The sequence below is a fragment of the Lagenorhynchus albirostris genome, chromosome 6, assembly GCF_949774975.1.
Source record: "Lagenorhynchus albirostris chromosome 6, mLagAlb1.1, whole genome shotgun sequence".
Lineage (NCBI taxonomy): Eukaryota > Metazoa > Chordata > Mammalia > Artiodactyla > Delphinidae > Lagenorhynchus > Lagenorhynchus albirostris.
The window spans coordinates 51,023,663-51,042,900 of NC_083100.1; the positions used below are offsets into that span (position 1 = coordinate 51,023,663).

Genomic DNA, 19,238 nt, shown 5'->3' on the forward strand with positions numbered 1-19,238 from the left:
AACTTTCAGTTTTTTTATATGCTACACAGAAATATCAAAACGTACTTAAGGTAACTAAATTAGCAAGCAGTCTTAAAGAAATTAATGTGCTAAAAACACATGGAAATGAAATTTTTAAATTACTTTTGAATCCCCATTAGTAAGTGTGTAAACAGAGTGAGATATGTTTATCCTGAATTTTCAAAAACAACCATCTTCAGTCTTGAAACTTAGAAAGTCTTTTTGAGTCTTCTCTCAGGCAGCCCCTCCCAAGAATCAATACCTCAACAAGTCCAGGCAATTTGCTTACCCCGGTGTATCCTGAGCCTACTCACTTTCTCAACTCCACTCCTGCAACCCCAAACTGAGCCTTTGTCACCTGCCATCAGAAATATGGCAATAGCTTTCAACTCTTCCTCACTTGCCCTCTCCAAACAAGTCATTCTGTAGTGATTTTTAAAATATAAATTAGTTCCTGTCATTCTTAAGCTTAAAACCATCTGACTGTTTTTACCATTTCACTTGATATACCATTACACTTGGTATTAAAGGCAACTTCTGTATCATAGCTTTGCATGACTAAGCCCCTTACCCCTTCTAGACTCATCTAATGCTACTCCACCCTTACCTGAATATCTTTACTAGTGTGATTTCAACTCCATGAATATCCCTAAACTCTTGCTTCCCTTGGGACCAGTAATCCTGCTATTCCCTCTATCAGAAGAAATGATTTTCCCCACCCTTCACTCTGGCTAGCCCTTTCTATCTTTCCAGAGGCCTTTCCTGGTTACTCTGTATACTGTTCATCACTTTCTCTATCCCAACCAGTGGTTTACCTCATAGCATTTAGTGCTGTTTTTAATCATATATTATTTCTTATTTATTGTCCCTCTTTGCCACTGAATTAACCCCATGAAATTTTTCTTGTTCTTCACTGAATAGTCTCTTGCTTAGTACTGTGTCTGGCATAAGATAGTGGGTTTTTTTTTAAGGTTTTGAATTATATTTTGTAACTGTAGTAAAAACCTTCCAAGAATAATCTACCGTATTTCCAGCTGGACTTTAACCACCTATAGGAGAACAGGAAATCCATTATTCTTTTTCAGCAACTTTTAATATAGTGACTATTTACTCAAGTGTGAGGCCACTGTATTAAGGTTTCTCCCACATTCATTTGATTCCAGAATGAGTAGTCCTAATTTTCCATCCTAATTTTCTATTTCTAAGTTTTCATCCTAATATGCTATTCCCAATTATAGGGTTAGAAAATGATAATGGGGAAGTTTCTCCTTCTCCTTGGATGAGTAATCTTCTTCCTTGTCTTTCTTTACATTCCATATAATGAGAATATACAGGGATGTATGTATGCATGTGTGCTCTTTGCTCCATCATACTGCCTTTTGTGCCATGAAGTCACACTGATTTAGTTACTTAATTTTTTTTTTTTTAGTTACTTAATTTTTAAGGTTCCTTATTCCTGACCTTTTTATTTCCTCGCCCATCATCCTTCCATTTCCCCCATACTTCCATTTTTTAGTAATGATTCAAAAAATAGATAGAAAAGCCTGTTTCCTGAAAAAAAAAAAAAAAGGAACTAAATATCATTACTGACAGCAGTTATTTTCTGGGTCTTTTGTAGTGTGATTAAATAGTTTCCTTGCCCTGCATTATTAGAATAATTATATCTATCTCAGTGGAGTAATTAACACAGGTATTTTTCTTATAAGAAATCTTCCAATTGAGATAGAGGGTAAGGATAAATTTTTATGATAACTGATTGCCACACCTAAAAATTATTTAACGTCATTTAAGATAAACATAAAATGGGAACATGGAAATAAAGTAACAAGGTCTCTGTAATAAAATGGGAAGATACTTTATCAAGGAAGTCTAGTCTCTATGTAAGTAAATACAATATTTTAATTCTGAGCTTCCAAGAAGTGAAGATTAAAAAGGAAAACATGAAGAATTACTTAGCTTTTATAATCTTGAAAAAAATGATAGCTTGTACATAGAAACTGAGTAATATCTTAAGGATTTTTAATATAAGGTACATTGAATCAAAAGGTTAGTATCTCCCATAGTGGTTTTATAAAAGATGCAGAATATTTTCTTATGTTCTTATATTTCTTATATTGACCCCCAATATAAATTAAAGATATAATCATTAAATTATGGTTTTGTCCAGGCATCTTGGGAAGAGAGTTTACTTCAGTATAGCCTAGGAATGCAGCTTGCTTGTGGACTAACAATATAAAAATTAAGGGACATGATTAATAATCAGTTAAATTCTTTCTTCACAGGACTTTGTGGAGGAGCCATGTTCCTTTCAGTCCTGATTAGAAACCTATTGCTATTTTTACCCATTAGGGTATCATGTTGATTCTATTTTTGCATGAATCAATGGAGGAGTTTCTTATATTTGGTTTAAGTCATCTTGGTTGTCCATTGGAAGCTGGAAAACTCCAACAAATTACTGATTAATAAAAAAATATTTTTGTTATTGATGCTATTATAAAAATAGAAACACCCTGTTCTTTCTGGATAATCTTTATTAAATAATATTAAATGACAATTTGAACAAACTTAAGCAATTTTTGTCAATATGTTCTCCAATATTTTTAACTTAAAAAAAAGGCTCTGTAAATTCTGATGATAGTGCATATTCTCTCCTATAATTTTTACTTTGTGGAAAAAAAAACCTATAAGGAAACATTTCCATGACATTCAGCTTCCAGACTGAGAATTTTGGAACACAAATAGACACAAAATAAGACTACTGTGCTGTCATGCATGTGGTGGCATGCTAAAAGGTGTTGTTGCTGCCCGTGCAAAGGACAGTCTCTGTTTTTAATAAGATGACGTTTAGGGAAAGACCTCTTCACATAGAATCTAAAATCACACTGACTTTGTGGTTGTGATGCAAATGTACTATTTGCATCTGTCACATTGTAGATGCTTAATAAGCGGTGACAATAGTTATCATTGTTGCCACAAAGGGAGACTGTGACATGATACAAGGTAAACACATCAAAGGTAATTTTTTCTTTGTTCTTAAGAAATAGCTGAAAACTTTGAGTAACTGATTTTTACATATACACTTATTTTTCTTTTTCAGAATGTACAGAAAATCCTATCACATGGTTGGGTTGACATATCCAGAAGCTGTCATAGTAACATTAAAGGTAAAAAAAATGTTCAATTACTTTAGTTTTTCAACTAGTCATTTTTTCTAATCTCCTTAAAAGGACTAGGAGAAAATGAGAATAGGTCTTTGCTGCAGCTTACATGTTGGAATGTAAAAAATATTTTAACCATTTACAAAATGTCATGTGTTCAAGTCATGACTCATTGTAGATTTAAATGAGGATCAATTTACCCTAACAAACTATATCAATACATACATATACACACACACACGTGTGTGTGATGTTTTCTTCTTCTTCATGCTTTATTTAGGTGGATCTTGAATTCAGTTTTTTTTTTTTTTTTGTGGTACGCGGGCCTCTTACTGTTGTGGCCTCTCCCGTTGCGGAGCACAGGCTCCGGACGCGCAGGCTCAGCGGCCATGGCTCACGGGCCCAGCTGCTCCATGGCATGTGGGATCTTCCCAGACCGGGGCACGAACCCATGTCCCCCTGCATTGGCAGGCGGACTCTCAACCACTGCGCCACCAGGGAAGCCCTTGAATTCAGTTTTGAGATGGCACCAGCAGTTGTCAGAATACACATATTTTGTTACTGTATATTATGAAAGAGTTGAATGCTTTATAAATAAAAAGATATTTCAGTCAAATATGGTTAAAGGCAAAACTTATATGGAGTGAAATTGTTTAGAATTTTAGGTCCGAGAAAATATAAAAAGTAAGATAAAATTAAGAAAGGAAACAAAAAAGAAATTCATATCTTTTGTCTCTGGCTTTCCCTGTGGCTGCCCTAGTCTGAGGCCCAATTGCAGTATTATATGTGTTAGAAATAACTAGAGTTGAAAATCCGAAGTTGTGAAAGTTTTTGACTTGCTTGTTCCCATTGCATGTGTGTGTGTGTGTGCACGCGCACACTATTCCTAGACTTTATTACTAAAGAGGCATTTTGTAGGCTCATCGTTCTACATTCCTTATTTCATTCCATCACTTAATTTGGGTAGGAAATTCAACTTCGTCTCCTCTAACAGTTTTATGGTGGTTTTCCTGTATTAACCACAAATTTAAAGAATACTAGCAACAGAATATACTGGGTTATTTTATTTTTGATTTATTAAACTCCTTTCCTAGTTTAAATCTATATTGCTTTCTTTTGTTCTTTAATTTCCTTTAAAGCATCCCCTTTGCATTTGTTTTTTCTCTGCTGCATATTAGATTTTAATCTTATTCATTTAAAAAGGTAGTTCGTTTTTCTTAGAAGCTTTTTTATATTCATGTTTCTAAAGCGATAATAGAGGCAAGTATATAACTGAAATGTCACATTATCAGATATTAATTACTCCTTGGCTCTTGAGAGATTTTGATTTCCTCATTATTTCCTGAACTGTGGGCATGAAAATTACTTATTTTTATTTATTTTTCTTAGAAACCAGCTAACAGAGTATTCTGGTATGAGAGAATGTAAACATTTTTCTAAAATGTAGTGTAGGGAAATCATGAACTAACAGGTTGAAGAGAATTATCACTAAGTTAAGAATGTTTTAGTAATTCTAATTTCCTGAGATACCTCCTTGTCTTGTTTGTTCTCAATCTGACAAAGTAAAAGCCAAGCATCTGCAGTAGTTTACAGATGTAAATCACCATTGTTGATTTAAAAAATCCCCCAAAATGGAGAGCTAAGCTTTTACTCAGTGGGAAACCCCTACTGGGAACTGTAAATAGCAGCCTGTAACATTCTGAACTAATTCTGTGTTAGCTTTGGAATTTGGTGAGATTTGTTGGTCTCCTTTGAGCTTTGTTGATGGTAAATGCCTTCTAACAGAACTTTGAGAGATTTTTAAATTTACAAACTGATCAAGCGAGTATTTCAGGATCAAATTAGGGCCAAACGCAAGGAATTTAACAAAGGTACCCAAAGAAACCAAAAAATATTTCACTGGTGTTTTGAAATGATTAAAAACACGTTTGATGTTATTGTTGCTATTTGTGGAAAGAAATAGTTTTAAGAGATGGTTTGGATACTTTTTATCAGATTTTCAGTTTAGTTTCAGCATGTTACAGCATGTATTGTTGGCCTCTGTGAAATGTGTTAAATGAATGAAGTTCTAAACAGGGCCTGCTCAAATTCAAAATTAATGTATAGCTTTAAGGTTGTCCACTTACTGTTCAATACTAAACCTGTTGTGTGTATGCAAACACTAGACCTTCTTTACTAATAATTTATGATAATCATTAGAACTGATTCTGCTGTATTTATGTAGATTTTTAAATTTCAGTGATTTATTTACTGTTGCAACTCAAGCTTTACCTTAATGTACTGATGTACTTAATACCTCCTTAATGTACTGATACCACTTGCTACAAGTCCATTTTGTGGACCCCTCTGGCAAGTTTTTGTCCTGGAATTACCTGAATCAAAGTCGTGAGGTGGCTGGAGTAGTTGGATATACCTGCTCATTGCCCTCTTTTCCCACAGTTAGGGGGGACTTTCCTAGGGTATCTATTTCCCTACAGGCCTGGCCACTTCCCCCGGGGAATTGCCTGAAATGCCAAAATTCCTAACCTCCCCCTCAATCAAGAGACCCACTTCCTTTATCTTACCATCTGGCCCTGGTAGAAAGTAAAAATGAATCAGCCAAGGTTAGAGTGAGTAATAAGGTAGTAGTACTCTACCGAGAGAGCGAGCTCTGTCTCTCTAGGGTATCTTCATTTTAAAAAAAAAAAGACATAAAATATCAAATCTTTAAACCAAATTAGTAACTTTTAAACGGTAGAATTTCAAGCAACGTAGCAGGTGGGTGGATGGGTGGGAATGATAAATTGGGGCTATCTTCCCTCTCTCTCTCAATTACATCACCCACATAACCTGCAATTCCACCCTGAAATGAGGCCCACTCTGGGAAAATGATTTATGGCATGCATTTGGAGAGAGGCTAAGAATATGGGCAGTGTTATAGAGTTATCAGGTTTACTACATCATATTGGATAACCTTGGGATTAAGGGGAAGATCTTAAGCATTATTGACCTCACTTTTGCGGATACACAGATACTAAGTGTCCCTGTCACATCAGACACTGGTAAAAATGAAGTTTGATGTGCTGAATTGAAATCTGACCTGCTGGATGTACAATGCCTGAGCTTTCCAAGAATTTTTTCATAGAAAGAAACAGAATCATATGATATTGCCAACTAAAATATTTACTTTTTTTCCTACAGGATGTTGATAAATGGTCTTTTGATGTATTTGCCTTGAATGAAGCAAGTGGAGAACATAGTCTGAAGTTTATGATTTATGAACTATTTACCAGATATGATCTTATCAACCGTTTCAAGGTCAGAAACATGGAAGAAAAGTAAAATGCTCTTAGAATGAGTTATCTGAATAAGAATGAAAATGCAGAACTTTGGGTCATTAATCAATTCATTTAATAATGTTTCTGGATTGTCAGATCACAGAACTAAGGGGACGAGTTCACCACTTGATATAGCCATTCTCTACAAATCAATGACATTTCTGTATATCCACTGGGGTATCATAAGGCCATGATAGACTCATTCCAACAGGATACAAACATCCCCCTGAATTATTCACAGAACGCTCATGTAAAGATTGGAATCTATGTCTTAAAGAAATATGATTTTCCTAAAATGCAGAACGAACCATTATTGGCAGCTTTTTTTAAATTGAAATGAAAGAGTTTCTAATTAACTTCACTTAGAGCCATCTCAGCAACAGATTTGATTCAGATTTCTGAGCCTGTATCTATGGAATCATGTTATTTTTAGAGTTAGAATTTACTGGGAGGTCATTTATTTTAACCCCCTTGAATTACCGATAGAAAAACTAGACTTCACCAGTTGTAATTGGAAAATTTTACCCCTTTAAGAACTAGCCTTCTTATCTGACTCTGGAAGATACAAAATTTAAAGATTGCTATATGGATAAGACTGTTATTTCATCTATCTTAATTAAACACTTGGGGGTTATAATCCTTCTCAGCATTGAAAACTGACAGGTTAATGAAGTGTTTTTTCAGAACAATCCACATTTAACTTTAAGAAACTACTGCCCACATCTGACTCACTAATGTATCCCATCCCAAACATCTTTGTGCTCATGTTGATTTAGTGCCACTCTTTTGGTCAAAATATAATCATAATTGTTACTTTCTGCAGATTCCTGTTTGTTGCCTAATTGCCTTTGCAGAAGCTTTAGAAGTTGGTTACAGCAAGTACAAAAATCCGTATCACAATTTGATTCATGCAGCTGATGTCACTCAAACTGTGCATTACATAATGCTTCATACAGGTATCATGGTAAGAAAGTCTTTGTAACTGAAGTTTGTTAGTTTGCAACATCAAATTCCATTCCCTTCTCACTGTCTCTTTAATACTCAAAAAAGTATTATAAGTAATAATCTTCTGGATTTTTGAGGGTTAATGAGTTATTTACAATATTCATTTTTCAAAAAATATTTTAACTCAGTGAATAAAGATCTCCAGAAGCAAATGAAAATAGGCCGCAAATTTTTCAAAATTTGGACTATGTAACATTTTTCATTTGTAAATTCCTTTTCCCATAGGTATCAACCCCCAGAAAAATGACCTAGAGAAAAATTCTTTGGAATAAAAGTTAGTTGTAGTGCTCTCCCCTCCTTTCATCACCCAAGCTGAGCTCAGTAGCTTTTTCTCTTTTACATGTTTGCATTGCTAATTACAATCAAATCCTAATAGGGATTTTTGGAAATTATTCATTTGGATTTTTCCGAATTCTTCTTCCTTCTCTTTGTATTTGAACAAATCAGTTGATGAGTGAATAAATGGTTCAGCAGTGCAAATCCTGGGACAAAAATGAGTAGATGTTGGGAAGTCTGGGACTGCCTAGAATTTCTATAGTGTCTTAGAGCATAGGATTACTTCCAAGGGATAAAAAGGGACGGGAAGTCCTTCCTTCTGAAGGTTCCAAACTGGGATGGGTTCAAAGGGTATGAGCCATGTGAGATCCCCAGAATCTGAGTACATTTTTGATTCCTCATGTATCAGCCTAGGCTGAAGCAGTACCATATAATGCATATAAGTAGAATGGTCCACCAAACCTCATAATTTACATTGCCTACCTGTTTAGATTTCAAAAGTCACATTCTTTTTATTGGTAAGTCTCATTGGCATTCAGATCTGTGTAACTAGTACTCCTCCATATCTCATCATTCTGCCCCAGAGACTGTGTTCCTTACCTGGTCCCACACAAAGCCCTTAGGGCCACAGTATAGAGTCCTGAAGATCTTGAAAACTTGTAGCAGGTATATGATTCTCCAAGTTTATTGTATACAGATGATAATTGTATACATTTTCCTCCAGAATCCAGTGTGTGGTTTCCTACACATAAGATCCCTTTGCTATGATTCATCCAAAGGTATCTCACGTGATGAATGAAGAAATTATCTATTTTACTTCTCCATCTTTTTTGCCTCCAAAATGTTGCAGATCCATCAATGCCTTGGGCTCAGATTCCACTCCTGCCCCGTGTTCCAATTATCTGTTTTCTCCAAAACAAACTACTCTAAACTCAGTGGCTTAAAACAATAATTTATCATTGTTTCTCATGGGTGTCTGTAGTTAGAAGGGTCCCAACTAGAAGGTTCTCATTTGGGGTCTCTTGTGTGATTGTGACCAGCTAGCAACTATGGTCAAAGACATCTGAGGACATCACTGGGCAAGACATCCACAGTGGTTCACTCACATGGCTGGCAGTTGATAATGGCTAATAGCTGGGAGCTCAGCTGGGATTTTAATGAAGAATTTTCTTCGAATATCACTACCAGTTCAATAGAAATATGCATTATATTGGCAGGGTCACTAAGTAATTATAGCCTGCTTTGGAGTTAATGCCTACTATGGGGAGGTAAAAATCTCAAAAACCTTCACTGATGCATGACTCTCTTGTGGCCTTCTAGAAGGTTGAATTATATGTGATGTTAACCTTATACCTTTGTTTTCTCTTTTTAAGATGTAAATGTGGCTATCACCCAGTTAAGATATAAATGTGCCCATCGAGCCAAATCAAATGCAGTCATGGCTGAACTTGGTCCTTGGTTGAAGTTTACTCACCATTCATTCCAGGAGTCTGATTTGACATTTAAAGGGAGGGAGTAGAACTTAGCAATAATAAGTAGAAACTCAAACTTTCAAAGATATAGCTTCGAAATATTGTAAGCTTTTTTAAAGTAGTATATGTAACTTTCTATCTGTTTCTCTTTCTAGCATGTGTGCGTGTGCACACACACATACACACAAATTATTTTAAAGCTCTGTTGGTTTAATAAGTCTTCATTGTCAGAGCTGTTTCTTGAACTCTGTGTTTTCATTTGGTTTGATATACGCGGCAATTAGTGTGAAGAGCAAAGTGCCTCCTGACAGCTGCAAATGCTGTTAACACTTGAAAAACTTGCTTTAACATCTTCCTGGTTAGATTTGCTTTTCCTTTCTAAGGCCTTGGAATTAAATCTGATTGTGAGGTGGTTTTCATTTCAAGTGTTTGGCATTTCCTCTTCCCTGAATTCTGTGGCTTTGAAAAGTTAACTGAAAAATGAAATATTTAAGTGTTAGTCTGAAACAGAAACTGTACTAATTAAGTTTCCTCAGAACAAAATGGAGTGGAAAAGTAATGCCTACTTTGGTATAAAAAAAATCTCTGCTTTAATTATGAAGTACAACCAGAAGATATATGCCATTTCAGGCTGTTAGGAAACCAGGATTTTGTTTTGAAATACATTTTTGCTTAAGTACCACAAGTGTAAAGGGAACCAAATAAGAGACTCCTAGTTCAGCTTCAGAACCTCTGTTCTGAAGGTGACATTGAACAGATGAGGGATGCTATATTGGTGGGTAAATAGAGAAATGCAAATCTGCAATGTGCATTTACCCTCAGACTTGCAAGGAAGACTTGTTCCAGGATCTAACAAGCCATTCCAACTTCTCTGGAAGACCGGGGAAATCTGGCCGAGCCTGGCATGACTCTTAGAAAGCTAAAGTTGTTAGTAAAGATCACATAGTCACTTTTTGAGATATATAACTTCACTCTACTTTAGCAGGTTTGATTTAGAAACATTTCTAAATTTATTCATCCTTTACCAAAAAAAGTGTCGGTGGACTCTTCACTTATCCCTTAGTTTGGCCATTACAAAAATAGTCGGGTGGAAGACTGTCAGTGTTGTCCAGGATTGGGAAAATATATTTAAACTAATGAGAAATTTTATGATTGATGATGAAAGGAAAGGCAAAATGAATTTTCAGTTTATTGACTATTTTGTCAAAACTATGTTACATTGCCAGCTTGAGGGTTTTTTGCAAGTTATTTTAATAAGCTTTTCTTTAGATTAAAAAAATGGTAGTAGGAGAGTATTAGTTTTCATACATATGAATGTGTTCGTTCTTTGAAACAAAAAACAAAGCATTACAGAAATATTCATTTAACTGAAACCCCTGGGCTTTGATATGGAGAAGACAGAGTCACTTACTTTAGTGTTTTAGTCATCTCCTGCTGTTTCAAGATGGTTTTATCAGCATGACATTTATGGAGCACTCCAGTAGCAGCCCAGCACTGTCAGATAACTAGTGCAGCCTGTCACCTGCAAAATGTTCGCAGGACCATTGCCTGAAAGGGATTGGGATGAAACCATTGTCCTTCAGTTTGTTAATGTCATATTGGGACACTCTCAGGCCTGGGAATAGGCAGTGCAGAGAGGATGCCAGGACACCCTCTGTCTCCCTCTCTCTCCGTTTGTCACTTAATTAATTTGTAGCCACGTGTAGTGCCACGGTGATAGGGGTGTGTGGTAGCTCGATCCATTTGCTAAAGAGCAAATGCTTCACCGAATGCTGCCAAGCCACTTCCAAATGTCTTTTTGAATATGAAATCATCTGAGGGCCTTGGCAAGGGAACACTTGTATTTCAGGGCTCCTGGCACTGTGTTCCCTCTAATACTGAGAGTAGAAGAAAAAGAGATAACTTGAAAACTATTCCTTTGGAACTTGTAGTCCACTGACTACACCCAGAAATAGCCCCTCACACTCAAATTACTTAATTTTTCTCCAATCTACAGAAATTCGCCACTATGTCTCTGTTCTGCAAACTACATGGAAATTCTGTTCTTGTAAATGGCTTCCAATACAACAGTGTTTGGAAAAGTGGGAAGAGTGTGGGCTTTCAAGGCAAGCAAACACAGATTTAAAACCCTACTTCCCCACTTCCTAGCTCACTTGCTCTCCATATCGTTCCCTTGTCACTAAAATGTGGTTAATAATACCAACTACCTTGTAGTACAACAGTGAGGAGTAATGATATCATATGTGTAATCCTAACCTAGTTCCTGAAACATAATAGCTATTAGTAAAAATTATTAGTAATTTATATATTATATATTAACTTATGTGTATTATATGTTAATATTATTATAATATACTCACTTTCCATATTGAGTAAGTTATAGCAAGGTACTTCAGTCTATTCAAAGGGATAGAGAAAAAAAGGTCCGACCCTACCTATCACGTAAGCTAAAGGGGTTGTTAATTACGCCCTTTTAGACACACCGGCATCTAATATGTCAATGTGATTTTCTGACCTAAAATTCTCCCAGGCCTATACATATACACATATACATTCTCTATCATACACACACACACACACACACACACACACACACACACACACACACATTAAATAATTCAGATATGAAAATTACATCCTAAGTCTTAAAGCTTTGTTAGCTTCTCTACCTATCAGTATATTTAGTTAAATTATCTAGAAATTCTGCTTTTGAAATCTTAGAAGAATGTATTCAGCATATTACCACCCTGGAATAATGGAGGCTATTGTCATCCATAGAAGGAAGGAATATTGTGATCTGTGGAAAGAACAGAAATTTTGGAATCAGACAGATTTTAGTTTGAATTCCTGCTCTGCCACTTGAGAGCTATGTGACTTTTGGCAGGTTGACTCAATTCTTTAGGCTTCAGCTGTGTTATTTGCCAAATAAGATTTAAAACATTTACCTAGTAAATGGTAAATAGGGTGATTATAAAAATTAAATGAAACCATCTACCTAAAAAGTCCAGTTAATGTTAGTTCTTTCTCCTTTCTTTCCATCAACATTGTACATGCTATTAATGGAAGTCAATGTCTCTCTCTGGTATAATTTGAGGACTGAGCTTTTTACAGCAAGTCTACCTGAGCAATTCTCTAGGCAAAATGCAGTTTAGATGAAGCACAATGTCTACACTGCTCATGACTCTTCATTTTAACCCTTTATTTCTGCCTATTAAGAATCAGAAGAACTTAGGTTATGTACTGACCACTGTTCTAGTTGGGAAGAATGATATGATTCAGACTTATTCTCTCTGACTTGTCATCATGAGTAATTTACAAAATTCATGAATTTAAGCAACCATTTTCTGAGTTAGAATTCTCATTCAACACCAGTGTAAAATGAATTGTCAACTAAGGACATAAAAATCAGCCCCCAATTCTACTTTCACTAATATGAAATAGATGTATTTTTCAATTAAGTGTGAATGTTCAATGTTTCTCTCTTCCCAAACTAGTTTATAATGTAAACTTAATTGTTAAGACTATACTGTGGCAATAAGTAAGATGAATTGATGAAGGAAGTACTATTTATAGGAGGCAGAGATTAATGAGACTAAAAACAGGAAACATGTATAATCAATTTTGAAAGTTAGAAAGATAATAATTTTAAATACTTATGAGATAATCTATAATTAAAATTCAGCTCTTATTTCCTAATTTAATTATTTTTACAATTGCGCTTCATATTCTGTATTATCGTAGTAGATATAGAATATTGCTTTTTAAAAATCACAGGTAAGTCTGTAAATCTTAAATATAACTAATAGGAAATACTTAAGAAAATAGGTGATTTTTTTTCTAATAACAATTTTCTTTATTAAAACAATGGATTTCTGGGGTTACAAAATCTGGTTTAACTTCAATTGCTATTCAGTTCATGGTGTTTAATTCCACAGTCTCAGTGGGGACATTGGAGGCTCAGTCCCAGTTCAGCCTCTAATATAGACCTTTAATGAGGTAATTTCCTTCCTTTTAATGACTCACAATTAAATGCACCTATAAACACAGTGCAGCTAGTTATATCAACTCTCCTTAGTTCTAAAAATTATTTCTGCTTCAGTCATCCAACTGTGAGGCATTTATTCTTGAATTGCAATCACTAAAGATATGTTAGCTCATTATTATTTTCCAGATTCAATACCTTAAACAATGTATTTAAAGTAATAAGTTCAGTAAAATGCCATTTATTCTGTATTTTACTGTATATTAAGACTTGTAATAGGCACAGCACATACATCAACTTTAAATTTCTTTTAAAGTCCACAGGGGAATGATCACTAATTTTATTTTCATGGAAACTGTGCCTGAGAGGGTAAATAGCTTATTTGCCTGAGGATTAACAAGGCTTAAAATCAGGATTCTCTGATTCCACAGTCTCTTTCCACTATTCCCAATTAACTCCTCCAAATGCAAAACTAGTGAAATTCAATTCAACAGACAAATGCCAAGTTCCTACTATGTGCCAAATACCATGATGGGTTATATGAAAGGAGCAAAGATGAATAAGACTGTGCCTTTAGCAATCATGAGACTCAACAGTGTCACCTCCACTGTTAGACCCATGGACCTACAGTGGCTTCCTGTTGCCTTTTATTCAAAATCTTAATTCATCAGCTCTAATCAAGGTAGCTTATCAATTCTTTCCCATACTCCACCTTCAATCTCACTTCACTTGACTCTCCAACACAATTGTACTATTAACAATTCAATTTCCGTACAGGCCTCTATAGTATCATTCCATATTTACTCTTTCTATTTAGAATCTCTCTGTTTCCAACCTTGCATTTAGCTACCAATCTTTGTCCATCCTTCTTCCAAGATCCACTGCCACCAAATAGGTGTCCTATCTGCCCTTCTATTCTGTGAGTTTTCATCAAGTATGCATGTACTTTATATTCTTCTGCTGCTTTGTGCAAGGTCTTTTTTTCAAGTGTATGGCGTAAAACCACTAAGAGCCAAGTTCCACATCACTTTGGATCCTCTATTCTTACCATCAAGTACCACCTACTTACAGCGCTCTCCAATAGAACTTTCTGTGGTGATGCAAATATTTTGTATCTGTACTGTTCTATAAGATAACCACTTGCCACTATTGAGCAGTTGAAATGTGGCTACTGCAACTGAAAAAGTGAACTTAATTTTACTTAATTTTATTTATTTTTAATTTAAATAGTCATATGTGATTATCATATTGAACAATGCAGTTAAAGTGTTATGCAAAATGTGAGTAATGAATAAACTATCAAATTACCTAAATGGACTTATAACAGTAGAGAAATTTTATTAAAACCATCCAATTGATAACAACAACAAAAAAATCAATGTATATGAAGCAGTGCTCTGGATTTTACGTGAAAGCATTTATTCTTTCATTGCTATTAAGTTTAATTGTATAGTCATAGAATATATGTATCATGAAGAACAAACTTGATAAATTCTTGGAATCTCTTCTAAATCTCTAAATATAAAAACTAAGTTCAGTTTCTCTAATGACCAAAGTGAATATTTTCAACTCACAGGTGGAAAATTTTCTAATAGTAGGGTCTTCTACAAAAGTTGTGCTAAAAGACATTTTAGTGTTGTATGAGTTATATGTTAAAAAATCACTAAACTGAAATGATTTCATGAGATCCCAAATTGGTAAGGCTGTAAATTCAAAATCCATTTAGAGTTCACCTTTTAAATCATAGAAAATTACTTCTTTTCCAATTAGCAAGGAAAATTATAATGTCTGAATTTTTAACTTAACAAGCCATGAAACAATCATCAGCCTCATGAAGAATCCATTATGCACAACTAATGGAGGTAAAATAGGGAAAAAATTATTTAAAATTCATATAACAGTTGTATATATTGATTTATACTGTGTGCAATGAAAATATTTATTTTTTAGAAAGACAACATTGACTCCGCTTTTTGATATGATGGAATCTTTGTTTAATTTAATAGCACTGGCTCACTGAACTGGAAATTTTAGCAATGGTCTTTGCTGCTGCCATTCATGATTATGAGCATACGGGAACTACAAACAATTTTCATATTCAGACAAGGTAAGTTAGATAAAGGATTAACTTTTCTAAGTTAAAACTTGAAATTTATTTTTCTGAATATTACTTATTTTTAAGAGGATTTTAAAATAATAATGAAGATGTCTAATAAGAATGGATTTTAGCAAAATGCCTTAAGCTTGGAACACCTCAATCAGCAATTCTTATTTATCAAGAATCTTGTATTTTGGTGGCATATTTAGCAATTTACAGAACATAAAAATGTATAAGGTAATTTTTCTTTGCCCAGAACTTGCACTAAACTATCACACAACTCAGACATTTATTCACTGGGACAAATCTTACAATATTATTGTTCACGGCCTCAGTCTGGTGTCATTATATATTTGAAAGTAATGAAGTTCCGCTTCTGAAAAAAAATCTAAAGATCAAAGAAATCTTATTTCCAGGTTAGCATGCAATATTAAATTTAAACTAATTAGAAAATTGGATTTTTAATTATGGTGATAATGGCAGTTATTAGAATCAAAATACCAGAGTAGAGGTGCATTAGTCTGTTACAAATATTACATAATACTACAGATTGGGTGGTTTAAATAACAGGCATTTTCTCACAGTTCTGAAGACTGGACATGCAAGATCAAAGTGTTAGCAAGTTTGGTTTCTTCTTAGGTCTCTCCCCTTGGCTTGCAGATGGCTGACTTCTTGCTGTGTCCTCACATGACCTTTTTTCTGTGCTTGAACATACCTCAGGGTCTCTTCCTCTTCTTATAAGACATCAGTCATATTGGATTAGGGCCCACCCTTTGACCTCTTTTAACATTAATTATCTCTTTAAAGGCCTTATCTCCAAATACGTCACATTCTAAGGTACTGGGGTTAGGACCATAAACATATAAATTTGGGGGAACACAATTCAGTCCATAATAGAAAGGGGCTCTAAGCTCTTTTTGGCTGAAAAGAGATTTCAGTACCCGGGAAACAGAATTTGGTTTAAGACCCATCAGGATCCAATTCACTTGTTTACATAGGATCCTGAATTTCTATGTCTTTCACTAGTCAGAGATGCTTAAGATGGAGATGTAAGTCGAGAGACTGGTTTCTTTCTGGAACTACTGTAAAGCTCTCTATTCTTGTTGAGGGAAAACTAAACCCAGTTATTTTTTGTTTGTTTTTTTAAATTAATAGACTTTATTCCTTAGAGTAGATTTAGGTTTACATAAAAATTGAACAGAAAGTACAGAGTTTCCACATACTCCTTCCCCAACCCCACATTTTCACCTAGTGCTAACATCTTACATCAGGTGTGGTACATTTGTTACAATCGATAAACCAATATTGATACATTATTATTAGCTAAAATCTATAGCCTGCATTTTGGTTTGCTGTTTGTGTTATACATTTTATGGGCTTTACAAATGTATAATGCCATGTATCCACCATAATAGTATCATCCACAATAGTTTCACTGCCCTAAAAAGTCCCCTGAGCTTCATCTTTTCATTCCTCCCTCCCTCCTTCCCCCTTTACCCATGGCAATCACTGATCTTAAGATCTCTAGTTTTGCCTTTTCCAAAATGTCATGTATTCGAAATCATGCAGTATGAAGCCTTTTCAAACTGGCTTCTTCCGCTTAACAATATGCATTTAAGGTTCCTCTATGTCTTTTCATGACTTGATAGCTCATTTCTTTTTACTGCTGAATAATATTCCATTGCATGGATGTACCAGAGTTCACGTATTCTACTATTGAAGGATGTCTTGGTTTCCTCCAAATTTTGGCATTTATGAAAAAGCTGCCATAAATGTTCATGTGCAGGTTTTTGTGTGGTCTGTTCATTTGTATTTTAAGAGCAATATTTCTAAAAATTGATTTTCCAGCTATAGGAATTTGTTGTTTTGATGTGGGGAGCATGGAACATTTCATTAAAATACTGAACATTTTAGGGCTTCCCTGGTGGCGCAGTGGTTGAGGGTCTGCCTGCCGATGCAGGGGACGCAGGTTCGTGCCCCGGTCCGGGATGATCCCACATGCCGTGGAGCAGCTGGGCCCATGAGCCATGGCTGCTGAACCTGCGTGTCCGGAGCCTGTGCTCTGCAACAGGAGAGGCCACATTAGTGAGAGGCCCGCGTACTGCAAAAAACAAACAAAAAAACAAATACTGAACATTTTAGAGCTTCAAGGGATCCTACGGTGACTGAGGTCCACATTATAGATCATCTGGTCTAAGCCTCACAGTCTAAGAAAAGAAAACAAAGATCTTAATAGGTGAAATTACCTAACTATATGCACATAGTCAGCTGATGGCAATAGCAGGGTTGAGAAGCTGAGATGAGGGACACTTACTCTCAATCCAGTCTATTTACATAACTCTGCTCCCATGGGCAGAGACAGACATATAACAGTCAATCTTTTACAGTCTTAAATGGATGGACTTGAAAATTATGGCCCCTTGACAGAGACAGAGGGAGAGTTGAAATTCAAACAATGAAATGTTGGGGAAAGCATTCTTTCTATCCCTAGAGTCTCCCAGATTGACAGAGCATAAAGTGAAAAGGAAGACCTTGAAGTCTGGTTGTACAGCAGGGATGTTATTAACCTACACTTTTGTAGAGTATAGAGATGTCCTGTCTTCATTTGTGTTAAACATCAAAGGAAAGGTAAACTATGCAGATCATTTTTGCTTAGCAAAGGCTCTTCTATATCCACCAAATTCATAATAAGTGGGATTTTAATTAAAGACAGCTCATTACTGAGCCGGGCCCAGTGTAGGACCACAGTTTTAGGAATTGGAGAAGGGAGCAAGTGATTTGCTTCCAATAAATATTTCTTGCTCTTTCTATTTTGAAAAGTAAAGGCAATGGACTGACCTCCAGCAGCAATATTAAATTATCACTTCTAGATTTCTCCTTTTACCATTGATTTACAACTGGATGAAGAGTCCTAATGTACTTATACTTTAGACTGCAGAGAAGGAAAAGGAGATGGAGAAAAGAAGGAGGAGAAAGAACAGAGAGAGTAGGAGGATGAAGAAGAACACACTTTTTACCATTTTATATTAAGAAGCTCTGTATAAACACTGGGAAAGGTCTATTATTTTACTTATTTTCTTATATATTGTCTATCAGGATCAATTATTTAATAGATTAATTCTATAAGAACTTGAACATTTTATGAAAAAAAAAGTTGTAATGATCACAAATGCAACAATATGATGTGCTTTTTGAAATTATTGGCTTCACATTTTGTCCAAGTATATATTGGTTTTATGTTACTGATATCAATAATTCTATCGTATTTTATATTATTCTTGTTACTTGGATTTAGAGTTGCTTTTCTAATATGGAAACCTACGTACTAGATAATGAAAAATGACTGAAAAATAATTTAAAACATAGTGCAAGGCTAGATTTGAGTTCAATACAGACATTATAATTCATACAATCCTTGAAAGTGTAAATAAATAGAAATAATTTCCTCTTTGTGAAAAGAAAATGCCAAGCTACATGTAACCATGGACACTGGGTATTGCTTAGAATCTTGTTCTTTCCATAGCAGTCAAAGATTATCTCAAGCATTAAGACCATTCTGTATTCTCAGCGTCCTTTTGGATTTATGAGACAAAATCACACATAATTTGCTACAATTAAATCTGGTTAAAAAACACATCTTTGCTTGTTGCTGAGAGAAAGGAATAGTGATACTTAGATCCACATCATGCAATAACCCTGGCAAAACTGCCATGGCTAGATTTGAGATTGTATGATACAAAATATGTGATTTGCAAATCACAGTTTTCCCCATGATCTCAGCAAATTTCTGGAGATACTTGGACAAGATCTATTTAATTTTCTCTCCAACAAGGATTGCATGTATGCTCTCCTAGTTCAGTTTTCTGTGTATCGAGCTATGATTATTGCTAATAAAATTTTTAGGCCAAGGCTGGGATGATTAAAAGAAAG

The 19,238-nt window shown here is 35.0% G+C and overlaps 1 protein-coding gene across 10 annotated transcripts in view; it reads left to right on the plus strand.

The window, feature by feature from the left end:
* PDE1A (phosphodiesterase 1A) overlaps positions 1-19,238 on the plus strand; it is a 288,873-nt gene that overhangs the window by 178,201 nt on the left and 91,434 nt on the right. For all 10 annotated transcript variants that reach the window (XM_060152508.1, XM_060152509.1, XM_060152505.1 and 7 more), the window contains exons 4-7: positions 3,098-3,164; positions 6,339-6,455; positions 7,299-7,439; positions 15,217-15,317. In XM_060152508.1, coding sequence (XP_060008491.1) covers positions 3,098-3,164; positions 6,339-6,455; positions 7,299-7,439; positions 15,217-15,317 — 426 coding nt within the window. The remainder of the gene's footprint in view (positions 1-3,097; positions 3,165-6,338; positions 6,456-7,298; positions 7,440-15,216; positions 15,318-19,238) is intronic.